Source organism: Physella acuta, unplaced genomic scaffold (assembly GCF_028476545.2).
Source record: "Physella acuta isolate Inbredline_101_S28 unplaced genomic scaffold, ASM2847654v3 ptg000036l, whole genome shotgun sequence".
In the NCBI taxonomy this organism is placed as follows: domain Eukaryota; kingdom Metazoa; phylum Mollusca; class Gastropoda; family Physidae; genus Physella; species Physella acuta.
The window spans coordinates 229,810-254,285 of NW_026731556.1; the positions used below are offsets into that span (position 1 = coordinate 229,810).

General features: G+C 37.3%; 1 protein-coding gene across 5 annotated transcripts in view; it reads right to left on the minus strand.

Annotated features, from left to right (window-relative positions):
• Positions 1–1,628: 1,628 nt before the first annotated feature.
• Positions 1,629–24,476, minus strand: part of LOC131942656 (mucin-2) — a 47,306-nt gene continuing 24,458 nt past the window's right edge. For 4 of the 5 annotated variants that reach the window (XM_059302565.1, XM_059302558.1, XM_059302570.1 and 1 more), the window contains exons 2-6: positions 20,008–22,025; positions 5,528–5,758; positions 5,261–5,326; positions 4,598–4,759; positions 1,629–3,888 (exon numbers count right to left, since the gene is read on the minus strand). In XM_059302565.1, coding sequence (XP_059158548.1) covers positions 3,709–3,888; positions 4,598–4,759; positions 5,261–5,326; positions 5,528–5,758; positions 20,008–21,996 — 2,628 coding nt within the window. In that variant the 5' untranslated portion in view covers positions 21,997–22,025 and the 3' untranslated portion in view covers positions 1,629–3,708. The remainder of the gene's footprint in view (positions 3,889–4,597; positions 4,760–5,260; positions 5,327–5,527; positions 5,759–20,007; positions 22,026–24,476) is intronic. The other variant, XM_059302586.1, reaches the window with a different exon arrangement.

Genomic DNA, 24,476 nt, shown 5'->3' on the forward strand with positions numbered 1-24,476 from the left:
GTCCCGAGATTGGTCTCCCATGGACAACAACCCATTCAGGAAAGACAACTCCAAAATCAAACATCTACTGCCTTGCAAATTGTTTTGGGTGGACAAAGGCTGTGGAAGCAAATCCAGAAAAAAACAAGTTAATTAAAAAGTCTAGTGACATTTAAGCGCAATTTCCTTATGTTATCTAAAAATAGCTCTGTCGTAGCGTAAATCAAGAGCAGGGTTAGTAAAACCATTGGTTAGCTATTAAAACGTTTTTTATTAATTTTTTTCAGTATTTTACATGTTTTATTTACAATAGAGTTACATGACTAAAAACCATTGCGCGCCTACTGAATGTGATGACGCAGCCATTGAACGTGATGGCGCAGCTATTGAACGTGATGACGCGCGTGGTGTGGTTGGATAAATATGCTTACTAATTCGGTCCAAATTTTAATTAATTAAAAAAATTTTTTGTGACCGAACGAAAGGATATTTTTGAAAACTTTCTTCTGCAATATTGTTCTAAATTATGGCAGGAATCGATTGGTACATGTTTCAAGTCGCTAAGTGGTCTGGTTGCCGAGATATGGGCCAAAAACTGCTTTTTTCGAGGTTTTTTGGCTTTTCTGGGAAATCCATGAAAGAAACCCGTAATTTTTATGGCCTATGTTCATCCTCGTAACTTGCGTAACATAATTGCCTTCGGAACTAGTCATCGATATTGCTTCGTTGAGGAGGAGATACGACTTAAAGCTGCGGACACACATCCATCCATCCATCCATTCATTCATACATTCATACATCCAGAAATGACGGGTTAATAAACGCAATTCTCCAGAATGGAAATTGCGCTAAAAAGTAATTAAGACACGGCGTTTAAGCGCAAAGCTAATTCAATTGACTTCATTTTAATGTGAAAGACGTCATCACTTTTCCGTTTCGGGGTTCTGGGTGATATATTACTGAAGCAAAACTTCGCCTAGTATTTACACTATTGCGGCGATATTGAACTAGTTTGTCATTAATCGGTGTGTGTGTGGGGGGGGGGGGGGGGGCTGTCTGGTGCGACACATGGTACCGCATATAGTGCTTCTACCAATTATTTGCTGATTCTAGAAATGTGCAGCATTTTGTTGCCCCCTCCTATAGGTCTCAAAGTCTACGGAAAGACGAGCTTAGGGCTACCAGTGCAGTACACATACTTTGTTTGATCTCAAGTTTCTTTTTTAAATACCGGCTTTATAACGGTACCCACGTTAGTTGTATCAACTGGATGGGGCACATTTATTCAGACAATCTATGGTGGGACTTGTGGGACATCAATACTTATACAGGCAGACTTTTCTCTTGGTGGGAGACATACATTTATACGGGCAGACTTTTCTCTTGGTGGGAGACATACATTCATACAGGCAGACTTTTCTCTTGGTGGGAGACATATATTTATACAGGCAGACTTTTCTCTTTGTAGGACATATACATTTACAAATACAGACTTCTTCTTCTTCTTCTTCGTTCTTAATTGTGAATATGGTGGAGGATTCAGACAACAAGTCCAACTTCGTGGACAAACCGGACTGTGGTCTCCAGTTTGTCAGGTGCCCCATATAATTTTTCCCTGAGTGGGGTACAAATACAGACAACACGTAAAATAGTTTGAACATTAATCAGCAATGTCATATTTTATTTGTATAAAACATTACATTTTATTAACCATGATTAAGAAATAATTATATTCTCTATATACAAATATTTACAGGCAGAAAACACAAAAATTGCATGAAAGCAGAGATGGGCAACATGTATCTGAGAAAGATGAATGATGGAAAGTTAATGTAAACATTGATTGGAAACAAAACTAACAGCAGAAAAAAATTTACAGCTTAAAAAAAAAAATTAATAATGCACATTAATGGTAGGAAGAAAACAGTAGACGAAAATTTCGAAACTTTACCAACTTTAGTGAAAGAACAAACACACCAATGCCTAAATGGGCTGTATCAAAATCAGATTATCTCAAAACGCCAAAGCATTGTTTTAATTTGTTCTTTATGATATTAAAGGGTTTGACTTTTTTAGTAACATCTATTTTTACCAAGTCACCTCCCCTTAATAATACAATTGGTTCAAGAAAAATAACAAAGTATTTCTGTATGTTATGTACATTGAATACTGTGGATAAGTAGTTATGAGTTTTTCTACAGCTTACATGAAATCAAAATGTAGTTCATACATTTAATTTCAAGTACATCAGCTTTAATATACAGCATGGTTAAAGATTTACATAATTTCATACATTTTATTTGTACATTTTGATTAAATTTAACAATATTTCATACCTAGCCTGTTGATATAAAATTGTTAAAATGGGTCTGTATTTCTTTTCTTAAACAGATTTTATTAAAAAAAAAAAAATACTGTATAGATAAATTGAAACAATAATAAATAGATGGCAATTATTAAATTCAAGTCTTACTGTATTTCCCAATGGCTATAAGATTTTACAGAACAGGCTCAATGTTTACCAGACTTATGACTATGTACAACTGAATTCAGAACAGAATTGAAACAAAGATGCCTTAATAAAAACAAAAACTATAGCCAGTGTAAACTAGTACAAAATGTCTGACATGCTCTTAAAAATACATTTCTAAAAATATTTATCTCCATGTTTTGAAATGAATTGGGAAAAAAAAAAATCACAACGGATATTTTTAACGAAGAAAAAAATAATTTTCCAGTACATATTTTACTCGATTGAATACAGATAGTCCATTGATTTTCAAAGTACATAATAACATACTCTCATCTCACAAGAGAATTCTTTCACTGAACTTATGCACAGTAATGTTTTACATAAGAAATTTAACTAATTAATGTATGCTATCATAAAGTTACCATCACAAAAAATTGTGGTGTTATTAAAGCGTACATATTTACCTACTTAAGCTGTATAAATAAAAGCTTTACATATCAACATCAATGATCAAATAGATACATTGATGTCAGCTACTGTGCTAGCACAAGAAGGCACAGATTATCAACAGTATATACATTTTAGTGTTATTTTCTTCACATCAGTTTATATCAACCTAGCCAGTAATATGTCAAATGCAAAAAAAAAATAACAAATAGTGTAAAATGGAATGTGTTTTGAAGGCTAATATAGTAAAAAACCTGAAGGAATGTATTTTTTTACAACTATAAAATATAATATGCTTTGTTAGTAACAAAACTTACAAGAAATTAGAATATTCTGGTATTATTAAATCTGATTTGATACTTAAAATATCAAAAACAGATAATTAAAGTAAAAAACATAAAAAGAAAATTTTGTTAAAGTGCATCCATTGTAATATTGCACATTTAAAGGCATTAGCCTTTGAATATTTAACTCTTAGAAAAAAAAAGGAAAGGTATTGATTTAACAATGGAAAACAAACAGAAATTAAATGTTAATCAAATAATGGAGAATTTTAACTTGATTTATAAAAAAAAATTAACTTTCAAATTTACTTAATATGCAACTTAATTTTATTGCATAAAAAGCTAATAGATAACGCTTAAGTAAAAATGAAGTTAGAAAATATTTACAGAAAATGAAATTAATTAAGATGATAATTTAAACATTCAAGTTTTGTACAGATTTGGGAAAACTGTTGCCTGACAATGCTTATATTGAAGAAGAAGAGAGAAAAAGATATACAACAGAGAGTAAGAAACGTATAAATTCTAGACAGATGACTCATAGAGCACCTGTTGGGATTGTTGCTGGGTGTTGATCTCATACAAGCCTTCTCTTATAAGGAAGCGGCTGGCGTCATACCGGCCCTTCTCAAAATACTCTTGAAGGATATGGGATTGTGGTGGGAAGAACGCGTCTTTGCCTTTCTTTAGATTATTCATGTTAACCTATAGGAAGAAAATTGGAGAGTTTATTGTTAAAAAATGTCGAAGGTATTAAGCATGGATAAAAAAAATTATCAAAGTTATGTTATTGACTGGATGTGTCTGAATAAATAATAGTTCGAGTATTTTTCATACCAATGTCTGAAAGTGATACTGTAATAGGGTGTTCTATACTAGGTTACTAGAAGCACACTACTAATTGTTTAATTTGCAAATGTAAATATAACAGTAGTGCACTACTCATTATATGATTTGCCAATGCCTACACGATAAATGGATATGGTAGCAGCAGTGAGGTTTAGCCAAAAACTATCCCTAAAATAGACCATGACCATGTCTGACCATACTCCTAAAACAAGAGCTAATATTACAAGTTGAGGTCATAACATTAATAAAATATACTCTATTTTTGGTCGTCCATTTTTAAATACTGGTCTGAAAAATATGTCTACCTTTTTCCAATTAAATTTTTTTTAAAGAATAAAGTAGAAAACGGCACCTATAGCTAAAAAAATATGCCAAATAATTTGAAATTTATTTTTTAATTGAAAGTAAAGTAGAAAACAGCAATAGGGCTGGTAAGTAGGTCATTAATCAGTTCTACAGCTCAATAAAATCTGCATGAGCCATAGAACTAGTTGGTGACCTACTTACCAGCCCTATTGTGCTTTAAAAAAATACATGAAAGTTAAAAGACTTTAGAGCTAGTCACCTGTAAGTCTTGGTTGTGAAAGTTAATGAAATGTGCTTTTTTCTCTACCTCCTGACCCATCTTAGGGCCAATATCAGACTTGCCGTCAAACGGGGACACAGTGATAGTCCGGCCGGACTCAAACTTAGGCATGTTATCTGACATGCCCCCGTCCATATACTTCTGAAATATGGAACAATAGTAAGTCTAAAATAGAAACAACTTAGGAACTACAAACTACAATAAAAAAACTTATTATTAACCATAGCAAGGGTTATTTAGAGTGAATGAATTGACAGGTAAAATTCTTAAATGATTGTGGCAGAAATTTATATCAATTTTTTGTTTTTAATTTCAGTCAGTTAATAACAAAGATTAACGGGACAACATGGTCAGAAGCTAGAGCAAATGACTGATATCCCCATAAGTCTTAAGTTTGGACCCTGAGCATAGTCCAAAGCAGGTACCTGAGTCCACAGAGTTCCTGATTGACATTCAGGAATGTAAATACGGCTGGGCATACAATTGACTACACTATCCACGTATATGCTGAGGTCACAGAAACAGATCAAATCTATTTCATCTGCCCTAATGACTGACAGGTCTGAGATCGCTCCAGCTTTTTTAAAACAGAGATAAAAGTAAAACTAATAAATGCTACACCACTTGGAAGATAAAGCTTACCTTTCCACGAATGGTGGGCGTCTTCATGCCGGCGTACACTGGGATGTAACAGCTGGCTACCAATGCCTAATAGAGCACAAAATATACTTTATTTAAGTTTTGTACAATTGGAAAACATCATTTTATGTAGGCCTTGTTGATCTTAAAAAATATATTAGTAGGTTTTAACTATTATAATGTCTATTATAATACAAATGTTCTGTTTAATATAGATTAGCAAAAACATGATATTGCTTAGATGTATGTTCCTGCATTTAATTTTTTTACCTCAATGAGTTCATCCTTTGATTTAAAATCAGTCATCAGCTCATTCTTCTTGGTCTGGGCGTTGGTGAGGGAGACGTAGAGTTTACCCGAGGCCGTCTCGTGAGCGTCCTCAGGCAGGATGTCCTCCAGCATGGTGCGCAGGCTGCGGGTGAAGCTGAACCCTGGGGTCAGGGCACCAAGTGGTTTCCTGCGAATCTCTTTAGCCAGGTTCTGGACATGATCAGCTGATTCCTGGAGAACAGATTACAGATAGATAATTAATTTAATTTTAATCAAGAGGTGAATTACTGTTCTTTACTTTAAACTGACTTTTTTGAAACAACATATTTTTTATTAAAATATATGGATGATTATAGAAACCGGTGACACACATTAAGAAAAGAAAAAGAAAACATAGCAAAACATGCTTTGGACTGGAACCCCCAGGGAAAAAGGAGGGTCGGCCGATCAAGGAAGACATGGAGAAGAACGGTTGAAGAAGAGGCGAAAACAGCTGGGCACACATGGGCACAGATAAAGGGGGCAGCCCAAAACCGAGTCCGATGGAGATGTGTGGTTGCAGCCTTTTGCTCCCCAGGTGCCACAAAAGAATGATGATGATGCCAGGCGATGCTTATATTGAAGAAGAGGAGAGAAAAAGATATATAACAGAGAGTAAGAAACGTATTAATTCTAGACAGATGACTCATAGAGCACCTGTTGGGATTGTTGCTGGGTGTTGATCTCGTACAAGCCTTCTCTTATAAGAAAGATAATTAAATGATTAGGTTAATTAATGTTCTTTACTTTAAACTGACGTTTTTGTAACATGTTTTATTACAAAATATAATTAAAATTATTAGGTGATGGCGTGGTCATTTGGTAGAGCACATGAATGCTAATCCAAAAATATCGAGTTCGGATCCCAGACTCAAGTCTGTATGTTGCCCCTAAGTCCGTCAAACTATACAATAAGGTGGCTGAGCACAGATCTTGACCACACAAGGTAATTGATGCAGATGTACTTTACTTCATCTGCCCAATGTATTCTTAGCACTGACGAGAATATAATAAAAGATTAATATTACATTTCATTACATTTGTTTTTTTAATTGCCAAGGAATAAACTATATTATATTTTTTTAAAATAATATTTATTTTGAAAAAAAAAGAATGTTAACATAGGCCTTGAGAGAGAAATTCTTCATGTGAAAAGAAAAACAAAGCATAAAAAGTGCAAGCCCATTAAGAGGAAAACATTGCTGTCCAAAGTTGGTCAGCTCTATACACGGCGCCAGGTGTCATCAATCATAGGCCAAGTCCCTGGTTACCTGCTGGGGTCTATTTATAGCACAATGTCTCGCTTTAAACAAGGCTAGGGCAGACATAGCTCAGCAGAAACTGGTGCAAGACGCCGTGACAGCTTTCAGGAAGCTCATTAGTATTAAAACGTCTTAACCGCGGGGGGGGGGGGGGGGGGGGGGGGGGGGAGAGACGGGACGGGGGGACAGGGAATAAAATAGTCAATGTAAAAAAAAAAAAAACTACTGTTGGTAACTACTGGTGTCTTGTAACAAAGACCATAGGTATACAGCTACTTTTAAATCTGACAAGATAGATGCTAGGGACTAAACATTTGGGTTGAGTGTGGACAAGTCAAGAAATGGGTCTAGGTATGTCGTGGTGAATTCAGGCGGATTCCAGTCTTTGTCTGCACGGATTGTACACGGCCAATGAGAGGAAGGCATGTTTTAAATGTCACGAGCTTTAGTTAAAATATTGAGTATTGTGTATAATGGCATGTCTCCTAATATTATCGATATTTTTTAATTTTTTTTTCAAGAGAGCTGACTTAATATTAGTACACACACAGAGAGTTTCTTCCAGGCATCTCTTCGGAGTATATAAATATGTACAGTGTGAAACATTTTTAAAAAAGGTACAGTGTGAAACATTTTTAAAAAAGCTGTTTTTTGTGTTAAAAAAATAAGTTTCATGTAAGGATATGTAAAAACAAAGAAAATAAGTTAGATCGTGATAAATTCCCGTTTTCAAATGCGTAGTTTCGAAAAAACCAAGTCAAGGCTGAGGCTAATTTCGTTTCGCCATCAATCATACGTCATCTTTAACATTTTCCATTTAATAAGATTTCACTTAAGTGCTAAATGTAGAATGGGTAAAGGTGGGGGGGGGGGGGGGGGGGATATTCATAACATGTGACGGTACTTTAGTCACGAGGTGGGGATTAGGGTACAGTTAGCCATCCTGTATATGTCAAGTTTTGAGGTGGACGATTTGTCAAAGCTAATTTGAGAGAAGCCGAAAGTACCGGTAAATACACGAGACATGAGTGGCTTGTCTGTCCACTACGTTTAAATTAAGCTTAAAGATGGATAAAGTACACAAAACAACTAGCTCGAAAACAAGTTGACTTATAAATGTCATGTAATGCATACTTTTGTATAAAGACAAGAGTCTTTAATAATAGCGGTACGTTTTGTTGTCTAGAAAAAAAAAACAATAACAAAAACACAAATATATTGAATTGAAACTAAACCAATAGATCTATACAGTTATTAATCAGACTGTTGTAATTTATCTGATTAAAATGAAAAGTTGCATCATATATTAAGGGGGATCTTTAATTAACCACAGACGTAGGTAGTGAAGGTTTATTTCTTGGTACCTATAGTAGGTGTTTCAGTATATTTCAATACAATATGGACTCTAGTTTATAAGATTTGGTAATATATAACTAAATACGAGGTGGGGCGTCAGTATACGAATACAACATTTTAAAGAACAGATAATATAATGGTCACGACATGAACCCCAGGAATCGTAGCTCAGTTAAATTGATATAGGGCGTGCTGTAGATGTAATGCTGGTCGGTTCTCCCAACAAAAGGTCACTCTTCACAAGGTGTCCGCCTTGTTTTAAGTCGCCACTGTGACGTCCGGCTGAACCTAATGACGTATTAACATCACGTGGCGAGCGTGGGCGTTGGTCGCTAAATATATCCTGTTGTTGGACTATAACTGGACACCTGGGCCGGCGACTCCTGGGCCAACATATCGTGGGCCAGCGAATTACAAACGTGACTGGACTAATTTATTTGGTAGAATTTACACGAAACGGTTGTCCTAGAAAAACAAGTTTTTTTTTAAAAATAATAATTAAAAAAAAGAGAGACTGACAAAACGTGTTCTTAATTAAGAAGTTAATTAAAGACACATGTTTTAGTACATTAATTAACAAGCATGTCAGCTATTTATAATAAATTACTTTCGCATTCGACTTTAAAAAAAACCGTTGCATGTTTTTTTCCTCTTAAAATTAATAACAAGTGCAACGATTATGTTTTTAAATCATGTACTAATCAATTAGCAAGAACATTGAACTCGTGAAGAGTATTTGAACTTTTCCTAATGGAAAAATACCTGCGCCCACTGAAATACACCTCGTTCAATTATAATACTAACCGGAAGTGAAAGACTTGGGTCATGAAGAGATAAGAACTTAACTTTTTTTTTCCTTTTACTTTTACAGAAATAAAGCTAGAATTTGATAAACCCCACCCTTAAGATACGAAGAATTTGGGAGAAAAAAAAAGAATTTTAAGCGGCTTTACTGAGGGGAAAAAATCCCCGCTGAGTCATGGATTGAGGATGTCGCTCATCACACGTACACCAACGTGCCATTAAATCTCTAGACACGGGAACAATGGGGAACATGTCCTCATTACAATACCTGCACACGGGGAGGAAAGGGGGGGAACAGGTTGATTAATTGAGGAAACAGAGGAGCCCAGGAGATATTTCCGTCGGTGTGAACAAAGATGAAAGAATCTAGGGACAGATTTTTTTAAAGGCTGTTTCTGTTTTAAGATGACTTTTAGACTGAAAGTGAATAAAATGACGTGAGCATGTCGAATCAAAGGCAAATGAAAATTTTTTAATCTGACGGTGTATCACAAAAACAGTAGCCTACACATTTGGTGATGCAAGGCATACACTTGAATTTTTTTTAAAAGAAGGAATGAGACAAGTGGGTAGCATAATAGGGCTGGTAAGTAGGTCACCAACCAGTTCTACGGTTCAATAAAACCTGCATGAGCCATATAACTGTTTATTGACCTACTTACCAGCCCTATTGGATGTACCCAATTTGAACGATGTTTGATCCCTATGAAACACATACAGTATAAGAAGACCAGGTAATCAGCACCGTTGAGTCCGCTAACAAAAGCTTGACCTAATTAGGTATGACCCAGACTATAGGTCAAGGCCTGGATGGCAGAGATTCCAACATGGCGGCCATCATTTCAATTAACCCCGGGCGTATTAGAAGTAAAGTGCAAGAAAATAAGTTGAAATGGTTTCTCCAGAAACTCGACCACATTACACAGTCAATGTCATGGTACTTGCTGCACTGGACTTGACCAGATTAAACAGAACTGTGTATCTAAGCAACGGGGCTAATCAACACAATTTTATTGAGACATTATAGAAAATAACACCACATCATAAATCAATGGTTTATTGTTTCACGTGACCCAACTATGAATATTCAATTGAGATACTGGGAAATTTTTTAGTTGAGTGCGCAGAAAACATATTTACTGGAATTAGCATAAACGTGTAAGAAGAGTAATAAAACTGTAAGACAAGGGGATATAAATATTTGCATACAAATCCCATAAAAATATGCGTACGGGTTTGAAACAATAAACAAGTAAATTGCAGCAATCATTATTAAAACCATAAAAAGTCAAGTACGTCTTAGGGGTCAGACGGTCCCCGAGGTAGATGAAGTAGAGGTACTCTATATCTATGGCAAAGTATGTAAAGGGGTTATGTGGTCAGTGCTATAACCAGCGGCTTTTACTTTCTACAAATGAAGCCAGGAAGTACAAATGTCAGGGCGACACAGTAGTCTTATTGACAAGAGCATAAAACCCATCTGGATATTTTCGGGTTAACCATCACGCTCTCAGTCACGTAGCCACACTGACAGTATAGTCAGTATAGTTATGGTGAAGAAGACTTTAAAAGCGTACAATAATAACGACACTCTTGATTGAAAATAAACCGGGAGTGATCTCCCCTAAACTTTCTCGAATATTCTTCTATGAAACAACAGGGAATAGGAACCCGGGCTATAGACATGATTTTTAATCCATTTTAAATACTTAAAGTTTTAAAAAATAGAATAAAATCTCATAGACAAAAAAATTGCACATCAATTGAACGCCAAATAAACAAGTTAATTAAAAAGTCTAGTGACAATTTTAGCGCAATTTCCTTATGTTATCTAAAAATAGCTCTGTCGTAGCGTAAATCAAGAGCAGGGTTAGTAAAACCATTGGTTAGTTATTAAAACGTTTTTTATTAAATAAACCTAACTACTAACTAAGCACCTTGAAATCAAGAGCAGGGTTATTAAAACCATTGGTTAGTTGAACTTGATTATCAACATGATAATCATTAAGATGATAGATCTCTACTTCCGGCATGTATATACAACCACACCACACGCGTCATTACGTTCAATAGATGCGTCATCGCGTTCCATGGCTGCGCCATCACGTTCAGTAGGCGCGCAAGTTAATTAAAAAAGTCTAGTGACATTTATGCGCAATTTCCTTATGTTATCTAAAAATAGCTCTGACGTATAATGATGGGGTGCGTTCAAGCTAGAAGAGCGATCGGTTTGTAGGTGTTTATGTAATTTTAAAATTTGTGACCGAACGAGAGGATATTTTTGAAAACTTTCTTCGGCAATATTGTTCTAAATTATGGCAGGAATCGATTGGTACATGTTTCAAGTCGCTAAGTGGTCTGGTTGCCGAGATATGGGCCAAAAACTGCATTTTTTCGAGGTTTTTTGGCTTTTACGGGAAATACATGAAAGAAACCCGGAATTTTTATGGCCTATGCTCATTCTCGTAACTTGCTTAACATAATTGCTTTTGGAACTAGTCATCGATATTGCTTCGTTGAGGAGGAGATACGACTTAAAGCCCGGACACACATTCATCCATTCATTCATCCATCCATCCATTCCCAGAAATGACGAGTTAATAAACGCAATTCTCCAGAATGGAAATTGCGCTAAAAAGTGCATAATAGTGCGCAATATTATTAGTACTTTAAAAATTTACATTAGTTTTTTGAGAAATCGGCAGTAGCTTAAATTACTACTTCCGGTCAACGGAAATTACTCAAAACTTAACAGAAGGTAGAGAATTAGATCTTTTACTCACATGTGAAATTTCATTTATCTATCTGAAATAGTACTCAAGTTATAGGCTTTTGAAAAATTCAAAGTAAAAAGAGTACCCCTTCCGGTTATCGGAAATCGCTCAAAAGTTGATACGGATCTACGATTTTGATAAAATACTTATATATGAAATTTCATCAACCTAGCTGTAACAGTACTCAAGTTATCGTGTTTACACACAGACACACACACAGACATACGGACAGAATTGCAAAGCCCAGTTTTTCAGACTGGATTACGCATAAAACCTCTTAATTTTGATAAATCTGGATTGATAATTTTTGCCCGATTAAAATAAGTCCTCTATACTTCGGATGTGATGAAGGACTGAGGTGTAATACGGTGAAAATTGTTAAAATTTCAAGTGATTTTTGTGCACGATTACAATACTTTCTCTATACTTCGTATATACGAGAAAGTAAAAAAGAGAGAAATAAAATATAAAGTTGTGAAACAGTGTTGTTATAATTAACACCAAAGCCACTACAATTTTGAAATGTAAACAAAGAAAGAACTGATTAATCTAATGTATCTCCCAGAGCAGCACGGTCTTCGTATCACTAGGTTGACTTTTTGTCAATGTATTTTGTATTAAAGTACTGTTAAGTAGTTTGATGTATTAGTTATTATAGCAACAATCTACACGTCTTTCCCATACACATTTCATTTCATTACGTGGAGTGGAGCAAAGTAAGGCACTTTGGACCATACGACTTAATATTAACAGCAGTTAGCAACATAGAAGTTGTAGTGTGATGTCTCTAATATATAGATGCATTGCTGTCTTTCATATAACATCAACACAAAACACGTTCTTGTCCCAAACAACACAACTTAGTACAACTTTTTCCCCAACTGTCAACATACCTACACTTTGACTGCAAGACAAACAAGTCACAACCCCACCATCGTATAACTGCCACCCACCCCCCAACCACAGAGAGTACCATCAGTGTTGACTCAGTTGTAAACTATCCCGTCCCCAGTGGTTTCCGTACCTGCGCCCATCGGGGATTTATCTCTCGGGTCAACAGCGTGGGAGTCACTCACTTCTCTAATCTGCTTGCCGGGGAGTCAACACTCCAAGACGCCGAGTCAACACACGCTTTAATCGTACCAACAAGTCAAGAGGTCAAAGCTTTACCAGCGTGTTATGTGGGATCGAGTACACCTCACGCCGCGGACGTCCACCATTAAATCTTTTTGACAGAGAGATATAAAGGTACAAAACCGTTGTTTACAGTATAATGACTACTTTATGATACACGGTTCAAGTAGTCTAGATTACAAGTCTGTTTACTTATAGGATAGTTCAGTTGGCAACATATAAGCGAGTGCGTGGTTTCACTTGTGCCCATAGGTTGATAACTCAATACTTAAACCACTCAAATAGGTCAATGACACAATGACACTTCTTAGCGAAGGGGTCAGCAGCCTGGTGAATACACGAAGCTCTTCTCATTAGGTGATCAGGTTAAGCAATTTGTAAAGAAAATAGTGGGGAGATGTACCTCTGTTGTTTGTCTGAATGTAGTTTATGAAATAGTACCAGAGGAAAAATATAAACACTCTGTAACCTTACATATATTTTCAATTAAATAACTTGTAAATTAACAATACTATTGATACCGTAAAAAAAATGGCAATATTTCTGCCATAGACAAAAAAAAAAAGCAACAACACAAAACAAAACAACAACAAAAACGGTAAGAAAAGAAGAAAAGTTGAAATAAAAATCACACGAACAAATAAAATAATTAAAAAAAAATAACAAATCAAACAAAGAACCACTGCAGCCGTTAAGTGCAAAAAACACATCACGAAGACAATCACCACTACGGTGCTTGGTACAACAGAATACTTCAAAGCTACACTATCCATGTTGTTCACAAGCTTAAATTTACGATCCCTCCAAAGGCCAAATTTCTGGTGTATGGCCGTGCAGATAACCTGTGGGAGCACTCTTAAGATGAAAGGGCTGTTTGATATACGGTACACTTATTGGCTAGGTCATGATCAGAGACATGAGACCCTGATACAGACAGTACAGGGGGGACGGGAGGGACGGGACATCAGTTCATGATACAGACAGTACTGGAGACATCAGTTCCTGATACGACTAAAACAGCTGATACACGTTTTTGATACGACTAAATCTAGCACCGGAGACGTGAGGATTCTGATACGACTGGTACCACAGGAACGTTGATTATAAGGTGATGATTTACGGCCCAGACGGTGTCATAACATGGCCTGTTACCTTAACCTGGTACTAGGCACAACTCTCATAGAAGACTGGTACGGATTATCTCGCACACACTCTAGCCTACATTACAAAACAACAAATATAACCTAGTTATAGTTCAACATTAGCTTTTTGTTGGATAACCCGGGAAGTCCCTTTATTTTTAAACTCATTCTTTCGTTAGAATAGTTTACCTGTTGCTTAATCCAGTGGTATTTAAAACCTTAAACTCACATTTACATTTATAATCCGGAGTGGGGACTCAAATAACACACACAATGAATGGCACGTTTATCACGTAAAGATAATTAGAGAGAGTCTAGTTCAAGTAATGGGGTTATAATGGAAGGGGAAAAACAGGTTCAAATAAACAATAAACAACGTACCCGGTATATCTCACAACCCACCGATATGCATATTAAATGGGTGAAAAACAATGCCAAATACAAAAATATGCAATACGAATTTCGAGGAAAGATTTAATTACCAGAATAAAAAACAATTTTTGACAAGCAACACAATATAAAAAAAAAAAAAAAAAAAAAAAAAAAAAAAAAAAAGCGCCTGCAATTTCTACACAAGAGGTCACCCAGTACACTTAAGTTCAACCAAAGAACGAGACTATAAACTACGACATACCGCGATCTCACGTAACAATTTAATAATTTTATGGCCATCTACTTGAGATGGTGTCAGGAGGTGGTACAAACCTATCGTCTCAGCCACAGGGAGCGGAGAGCCGTACAATAAATAAACTTGTTTGTCTTTCACTTACGCAACGAGGGAAAGTGATATCTTCGTACCATCTGATATGACAACAGTTACATCACTTGAGCTGATATACGGCTTTACACATACTGGTGTAATAATCAACACAAAAAAACCCTGTATAAATTAAACATCTTTCTGTCTGTCTGTCCTTCCATCTACCTACCTACCTACCTACTTACCTACCTACTTACCTACCTACTTACCTACCTACCTACCTACCTATCTATCTATCTATCTATCTATCTATCTATCTATCTATCTATCTATCTATCTATCTATCTATCTATCTATCTATCTATCTATCTATCTATCTATCTATCTATCTATCTATCTATCTATCTATCTATCTATCTATCTATCTATCTATCTATCTATCTATCTATCTACCTATCTACCTATCTATCTATCCATCTATCTAAGTCAAAATTCAGCAAAGAGTAGTTAATTAACTAGACCGAGTGACCTTTAGAGGTGGGGAGTGTGGACAACTCAGGAGACAGGTGCGACACACAACCAATATTCCACCGCCACATCTCGTCTTTCCGGTCAAGGAAATAAATCAATATCTCGCGGTGGTCCTAATCCTCACCCCCCACCTTGACACAAGGCCTGGCGTTCAGTGTGCACCCTCGTGAGGGAGAGGGGGGGGGGGGGTAAACAAGCAGTGCACCGAGGCAAGTGTCACCTGACCACAAGCATGACCCACAGTGACCTCACGCCCTTTTTTTTTACATTTTGTATTACATTAAAGTTTTCTCAGTTTAAATTAGAAGAAAAAAACACACATGAGATAGTAACATTTTACTTGATCGATAAATAAAAAAACAAAGCAAACCAAAACTACCCGAAGAGAATTTTATTTTAGTCATCTATTAAATCCCCCCCCCCTCCCCTGCCAAAAAAAATTTCTAAAAAACTTAAGACAGTCCACTTAATATGGAAAACTATTTAAATTAACTTAAATCCCCCCCCCCCCCCCACATACCATACAGCCTAAAAAATATTTTAATAATGACAGTATACATTTTTGTTTTGCTAACCAAAATACGCTTTTATTAGACTAAAGTTCACGGCCAACGAGTGGGTAAAACTTAACCAAGAAGAAACACAACACACTGCACCATATCAAAAATACAAACTCATTAATCAACAATAATGAATGGCGCGGGCAGGACAAGATATGCAACATGACACAAACCGAAGCAGGAAACTGTCGCGTTTATTTCGGGAATACTCAACATCAGCCTGACATAACGCGACACCAAACCGGAAAAATAAATAACACAGGAATAAACAAACAAAAAAAGGGAGATGGCTAATTAACAGGGGCGCAACACAGTGACCTATTGTGCTATTTTCAACCGATAAAATATGCAGTATGTCATTAGTTAGGACGTTTTCTTTAAGTTTTACAGTTGGCTAGATTAAAGTGAGTGAAGTGTGGTTTGTTGGGATTAGGTAATGCCACAACAGGAGGTTTACATCGTGTAAACATTTTATATTGTGTACAGGAAACAAACAACAACACAGAGGCAATTAATTTTTGTTATCCAACTTGATGAAATGCAACATAATTCATTCAAAGTTGAGTTTTTATTCGAGTTTATTTCTGTAAGTGTCCGATGTGTAACAGCAAAAAAGTAATATATGAAGCTTAATGTATTACACGGAATGCACATTAATATTATTAATTTTAAAATGTTTATTTTCAGATTAATATTAATCTGCCACAACGCTATCTGAATTTAAGTGAATAATATCTTGTTGAATACGATACAACTTACAGTTAAAACATTGGTAAATAAAAACATTTAAACGTATTTATCAATTGTGTATGTTATATAATTATTCAACTTAATTCTTATCAATAAGCGATTCCTGGAAATTCATACACGCGAACATTGAGTTAATACTTTTCAACCTAATTGCTTTTAGTTTTGATTTTGTGCATAAGGTATGTGAGTGACCGTGTCTAGTACGTGGTAATACTGTTGGACACGTCATTTTTGTTCAGCATACCTCGCCACGAAGACGCCCAGAAAGTAAATGGCTGCCTCCTTCGTCACAGACCAACTTCCGGTGTACGCACGCGAGTGCAACCTGGGGTAAAACCTGCCTTTAAAAAATTACCCAGCATGCATCGAGGAAGCAAGTTGATCACGTGACGGCCTTAAGCTGACAGGACGTGACAAGCTTCTGCTACATGTCACAATACATGGAAGGACAAGTTTCTTCAGACGTACAGCTTTTAAGGGGAACTAACTCTTCCTGAGAAAAAACGCCTGATTGGTCTAAATTATTATGCTATTTTCATACGTCAAATCACATATGTTTAAATGACATATTCAAGGAAATAAGTGGAAAATCCTTAGTTTAAAAACTGGACGGTAAAAAGTTTATTCCGGTAACATATTTAACAAAAATAGGTAACGAATTTACTGTCTTGACACATACATTTTCAGACCAGAAGAAGTTTTATTTATTTTGTTTATTGAAACTGATCATATTAGCCTTGCATTATACACCAAACAGCTATACGCCAAAGAATTAAAAAAGCTTAGCAAAACATGGTGTAACATCAAATTCTGATATTCAATTATAGAGTCACAAAAAATAATGAAGCGTGAATGAGTATAAAAGGGATCTATATCATTCTTCACATGAATTACTCATGACTGGCAAGATATGAAACAAAGAGACTAACATAATTACAACCTTTCAATGTGGACCTGATATAGCACACCTATCATTTCACTGACATATACACATATATTGTTCATAGTAGATGTGTTCGACTGATGGTGATACTGAAACAAGAGAGCCATGATAATGGTGCTGATAATTAAAGCCACTCAAGTAGAAATGATTCGTTATTCGCCAACAACAGACAGGAACGGCCTACAGACTCAAACCCGGGATCCGAACTCGATACTTTCGTGTTAGCAGTCGTGAGCTCTACCACCCAACCCGACCGTCCCCTACTGTTTAACAGAGCATAGAAACTCTTCAAACGACTCTATTAGCGAACATTCCTCCCTTACACAGCAAAAAAAAAAATATATAAAAAAAATAAAAAAATTCCATAGACCTAGTCACAGGGGAGAACAAAAACTAGCCCACCATTCGTGTCCACCTATCATATACAGCACTAGGGCAGATAAAAATAGAATGCTAATGTCTAAACTCTTTTAAGGTTGTTGCTCTTCAAGGTTAGAAAAGGTCTTCCAGAGTTTCCACCTGTTTGATATCTCATATTTCATAACATGACCTCTGGTATCAAAGGCGCCATCCTGTGTCATATTGTTTGCTTTAACGATTCAACAAGGAAGAGAAGAGTTAGAACACAGCGTGTAGTTGATGCACAAGTAAAAAAAATAAAAAACTGGAATGGGCAAAACTAACACACTTTGTCTTCAGAAAACAAATGCAGTCGACTTTTTTTTTTAAACTCTACTAAACAACCAGATGTGAGGTAGTGGCTAAGAATGTTGGAATACAAACTTTTATTTAAGTAGAATTCTCATATCAAAAGTATGTAACAGAAAGTAATGTTGGACCAGGGATACTGAAATATTTGCTGCAATCTTGGTTTATTTAAAAAAACGATGTGCGGAAGACATGATTCATTCATTTCTTTCTACTTCTACAAACAGAGACCACGAAGATTTGCAACAATGTCACGAGTTTACAGAGTAGAGAGGTCCAATTCTAACATTGTTTTAAACCACAAGCAATAATAATTTGTGTAACACGCCTAGGTTATTGACCACTGGCCGTACACGCATATTAACAAAGCGGTTTCTGGTTAGGTTTTAGACTAGGGTTAGATTTTTCTCTGAGCTAGGATTAGATTAGGTTTGTGGCTGAAGCATCGTCAACTATAAACGAGCCTTACTCATTTGTAGCTCCGCCTAATCGAACAGCTATGGTACTGAAAATTAAGTTTATATTACACATCTTTTCGTCCAATCGGTATCATGTGCTCCTAATTGCGGATATTACGGAAAAAAAACAACCTATGTGTTAACGTTACAAGGGCGGTCTCGCCATGCACTACAGACGTAAGCCAAATGAGCTTGTGCTGATGCGATTAATGAGCTGTCAAAAAACTCCCAACCAACTCCCTCGCGTAGTGACGTCATCAAAACGTTTTTTTTAGTTTCATATCAGGTTGGCAAACAGTTTAATGTCCGCCCTTATAGGACACGAAATTGGGTTGTGTGCGTCTTTTTGGGGAAGGGGTGGGGGGAATTCTAGGAGAAAGCCGGGAGTTGGTACCGAAACCTTCCCATGGGTGTGCTGTCGACAAGCAAGAGGACAGACGTTCGCGATTGTATTCCCAGTCCGTGACGCCGGTTCGGCCCCGCGCATGACATGGGGAAGATAACCTTCACCATAATGTCGTGGGTACGCCATGACAACCACGTCACGGCAATTAGCTCCCTTGATTGGCAACACGTGAGGGGGGCGATATCCACGACGTCCGATTGGACACGGCACGGTCAGTGCAAAACAAAAGGGCGTTGATTTAACGCTACGGCGTAAAGTACGGTCAGGAGTTAAGATACAGCTGGCTTTACTATTCCATTATTTTTACTTGAGTTATTTTGTTAAGATTCACATTTTCTACTTCATCTGTGTGTGTACTTAAGTAGCAAGTAATGACAAGGGGTACCCAATGTATAGGTGGCGACCCCAGAAAAGTTTACAGACGATCGCCGAGACTAAACCAAACAAAAACATTTTTTAAAAATTGTATGGGGGTCGCGGGTCACTTAACTTTTATAACAAAAAGGGGGTCGCAGCTCGAAAGTTTTGGAACCTGTGGGTCACTAGCAACACAGAACTGCGGGACAAGACATGGCAAACCATATCGACGACAATTTCAGAAGTATACGTGGGGGCGGATAGGACATATCCTGCACAGCTAGTGTTACTATTGATAGACGGGCATAATAGCGGAATCATAAAGGGAAAAAAAAAGAGTGGGTAGTGCCAAAAAAGAAAAAAAAAACGTTATGATAACATAACGAATGCGAAAACCAGGGTAAATTGGTATTAAAAATTGAGTAGGATAAACAGACTTAATGGATAATATGTCTATAATACATACAATCAATAATAGTCAGATAAGAGATATACTTTGGTTACTTTATAAAGACAACGGGTTCTTAACAATTATAAAGAATCATCACAAACTTACCTCAATCTTATCCTTGGATGTGACAAGGACAGCCGCCATGAGCGCCCCAGCAGACGAGCCCCCGACTTTCTCCACCTTTTCTAAAAACGACGGCGCCCTGTGTATCAGACAGGAGACCACCCCCAGGTGGTACATGCCCAGGAAGCCGCACCCGCACAGCGACAGGTTGAGCGGACTTATCATGTCCGTGGGTTGGTACTCAAAGTCCTCCGCGTCGCTGATCACCTTGGTGTCGGCGTCCGGCCGGAAGCAATGTCCGTCAAACCTCGGCAGCGACTGGGATCTGAACGATTGTCTGTCGGTGCTGGAGATTGTAGGCTGGTACTGTGACTCAGTCTCCGGGTCAGTTTTGCTAGTGCTGATTAGAGATTTAGCTTTCAAGTTCGAGGCAGAACCTCCGCTCTTCGAGGCGGGGGTGGAGCCCGAGTTGGTTGCGCTTGCCTTACGGTGTGAGGCGGAGTCTGATTTAGATTCGCTCCTGGGTTTGGAGATTAACTCAGGCTGGGCTGAATCTGCTCGTGAGCTGCTCCTAGTTTTGGGAGTTTTTTCTAAGAGTAAAGAGTCCGATTTAGACGTGACGTCGAGTTTGACAGTCTGATCCTCTACGGGAGTTTCAGATTTATACGTTGGTTCCAGTCGAACCGTGTCTGATTTTGGGGTGCTCTTAACTTTAGAGTCTGGCTCTGGTTCTTTAGATTTGGATCTAGACCTGAACGAAAAGTCGTTTCTCAGGACTTGTTTTTTACGGTTGGCCTTAGCCGTTGTGGGGTCACTTTTTGTTTTCTCTACGCTCGACTTGAGAATAGAAGGGTGGGGTGGTAGGTCTTCGTGCCGTATTGGCCGGTGGTCAGAGTGTGATCTAGACCCAGAGGTATGCCCACGCTCGTGCTTATCTTTTTTTTCAGGCTTGTCTTTTCTGTGTCGTTGTCGTGACCTCGATTCGTATTTGGGCGTCCTCTCGGTGTTTGTTGAATGAGGGGAGGGTGGGGCACGTGATGACGAGGGCGTCTGTAAAAGCCTGGAAGAAGAGTTCGAGGGCTGACGCTCGCGGTTTGTGGAAGAAGCCTGAGAAGGCCGGCGGTCTTTATTCGAGGACACGCTCAGACGATCAGACCGCGGGGTGGATTGAGCAGCTCTCGAAGGTTCTGGTTTTCTGTCGTCAGGCGAAGGGGACCTGTTCTCTTTAGATTTCTTCTTACGGCGGAAGATGAGGAACAGGGCGCAGGTGGTGCTCTGTCTGGGCCGGGCGTCAGCCGAGTGAGATCGACTCTCCTTGTTCGTCTGCTCGGCCAACCCCGGCATAGACTGCGCCGGTTTCAGACCAGACTTCTTCTCCCGGTTCTTCTCACACTTCTTCGCGGCTAATGTCTGCGCATTGTTTGACCTGGGCATTGGTGGGAATTCAAGCAGAACCTCCCGGGAAGCCCTCCTACTACTGGTCAGCGAGGCGGGTAGCTTCTCTGTCGATGTTCTGGAAGAGCGTTCGAATGATTGCGATGATGAATTGTTCTTTAGACTGTTGGTGATTTCCTTGGAGTTCTGTGAAACAGATTCAAAGACCGAGGAGCAATTACTTAAACGGCTGTCTTGTCTGAAGGCGTGTGGGAAAGATGAACGGCGACCATTTCTGGGCACGAAATTTTGTGAACTGGAGCTACTGTGCTGTAGACTCAGTTGCCTTCTTGCCGAGATCTTAGGGATAGGTTTTACCTCTCTTTTCTTAAAGAGGGAGCCGTCTACAGACTCGGTAGAAATCCAGGTGTTTCTGGATATACCTGAAGTCCCTGACAAGATCGTGTGGTCTGATTGTGTTTTACTGAGTGGTGTGTGGTAGTTGAAAGAGCCTCGGCTAAATTTTCGGGGTGTCTTTGGCGAGGAAGTGACGGGGGTGTTAGGGACAGTTCGGTAAGGTCTTTCAGTTAGAAGTGTTGTTATGATCTCGTTGTTTGAATCAAAGGTAGTCTGAGAGTAGGATCTTTCCAGAGTCATCTTGATGGCTGGTTTGACCAGCGGTCAGCCTGGAATGAAAGTACACAGATAGAATAAGAACTAGTGCTATGGAAGAATTAGTTTAGTCAGAAAATAGATACATAATATTTTGTTGCAACAAAAAAGTAAAAACAATAGAATAATTACTCTTATAGACTTAATACTTTTTATTTTAAGTCTACCAACTCAATTTATTTTTATAATGGATACCAACTCAATTTATTTTATAATGGATTGTAAACCTTTTTTTTTTTAAATATATATGCCGAGGTCACAGAAACGGAACTATTCTTTACTTGCACATAGACTGTCAGGTTCAAATGGGAACTTTACATCTATTTTAAACATTGCCAAAATAAACATTCATAAGTAACAGGCACATGTTATCTGAGATTCTCGATTTATTAGCTCGCAAATATTGGTATCTGGCAATTTATAGCAATGAAAAACAAAAATACAAGACTGATGCAGCAAACTAATGTTGACTATAGTCAAACCACGGAGCATCAATACTTTAACAACGTACTCAAGGTAAACATTCCATAGAAACTATGTACTATTAATAAAAAAAAGAACGTCTTAGAAGAAACAGATTGTTTCGTACAACCGCAGTGATGTTGTAAAAACGGCAGCACAAGAATTGGAGATCCAAGACCATTGTGTAAACACAAATACAACACATCCATTGTCCATATGCAACAAAGGTTTGTTTTACTTTTAAAAAAACAAAATGTACAACGAACGAATGAAACAGGTATACAATAAGTGTGGTGTTGGCAAAGGTTTATTTTACTTTAAAATAAAAAAAAAACCCACAAAATGTACAACGAACGAATGAAATAGGTATACAGCAAGTGCGGTGTTGGGGTTAGCAAACACACCTGTTGGAAATACATGCAACTGAAGACATATCGCTGGAGGTTGTTAAACCAATAAAACGTGACGAATAAAACAGTGTAACACAGCTAGTAAATATGTGAGACGCGTTGTACTTGCAATCACGTCAGCATTTAGGACAAGGTAACAAAACAACCAACAAACAACGTTTGTGACATACAACAAAATGAGCTTTATTTCAGAAGAAAAATAAATCTATTTGGGGATTAAGCGTTTATTTAAAAACAAATTACGCCCTTAAGTGGTAGGGGATAAGGCGAGGGTAGTATTTCTATTTAAAGTGTTTATTTTGGATATTTGTTACAGTGAATGGAACAATTCTCAGAAGTTATTGTAAAATCGGGGATCGGGTGGCGTCTTGAGACCACGTTTGACAATGGGGGTGGGGGTTGTTTTGTTGTGTAAAGTCGACAATAATACTGCCAAGGTTTATATTTTAACTTTACAACAGTGTATACATAACAAATAACTATATACAGATGGATTCGGTTTAAAAAAAACGTGCTGGTTTTCTGAATATTTAGTATTTTATTTTAAGACGCTATAACCAGAAACTACCAAACAAACAGTGAACTTCAAACAAACGAGGACACAAAAACTGTTTGAGTAGACCACTGGTCAGGTATCTGACTAATCTCACAGGGCACTCGCTGATGTGGCGCTGCAACCAAAACTATGTCTAAAATCAACACGAGGAAAACACTGCCCAATGACTGGAAGAAAAAAAAAACACTACCCAAACAAGACCACTGGTGACCCCAGTGTCTCGGGGTCAAAAGTTAAATCCTCACCAACACATCACAAGTGTAGAAGACAAAAAAAATAAACCGGGAGTGATCTCCCCTAAACTTTCTCGAATATTCTTATATAAAATAACAGGGGATGGGAACTCGGGCTATAGACATGATTTTTAATCCATTTTAAATACTTAAAGTTTTAAAAATAGAATAAAATCTCGTAGACAAATTAATTGCACACCAAGTGAACGCCAAATAAAAAAGCGCATAATAGTGCGCAATATTATTAGTACTTCTAAAATTTACATTAGTTTTTTGAGAAATCGAAAGTAGCGTAAATTACTACTTCCTGTCAACGGAAATTACTCAAAATTTAACAGAAGGTAGAGAATTAGATCTTTTACTTACATGTGAAATTTCATGTATCTATCTGAAATAGTACTCAAGTTATAGGCTTTTGAAAAATTCAAAGTAGGAAAAGTACCACTTCCGGTTATCGAAAATCGCTCAAAAGTTGATACGGATCTACTATTTTGATAAAATACTTATATATGAAATTTCATCAACCTAGCTGTAACGGTACTCAAGTAATCGTGTTTACACACGGACACACAGACACACACACAGACATACGGACAAGATTGCAAAATTATGTTTTTCCGCATCAGTGAGGTGTAAAACGTCGAGATTTGTAAAAATCTCGATTTTTTTTTTTTGCACGATTACAATACTTTCTCTATACTTCGTATATACGAGAAAGTAAAAAGGTCAAGCTTATATTTAGTATTCTTTAACAAACACAAATAACATTTTACACACTCAACTCTTAAAAAACTAAAACTAACG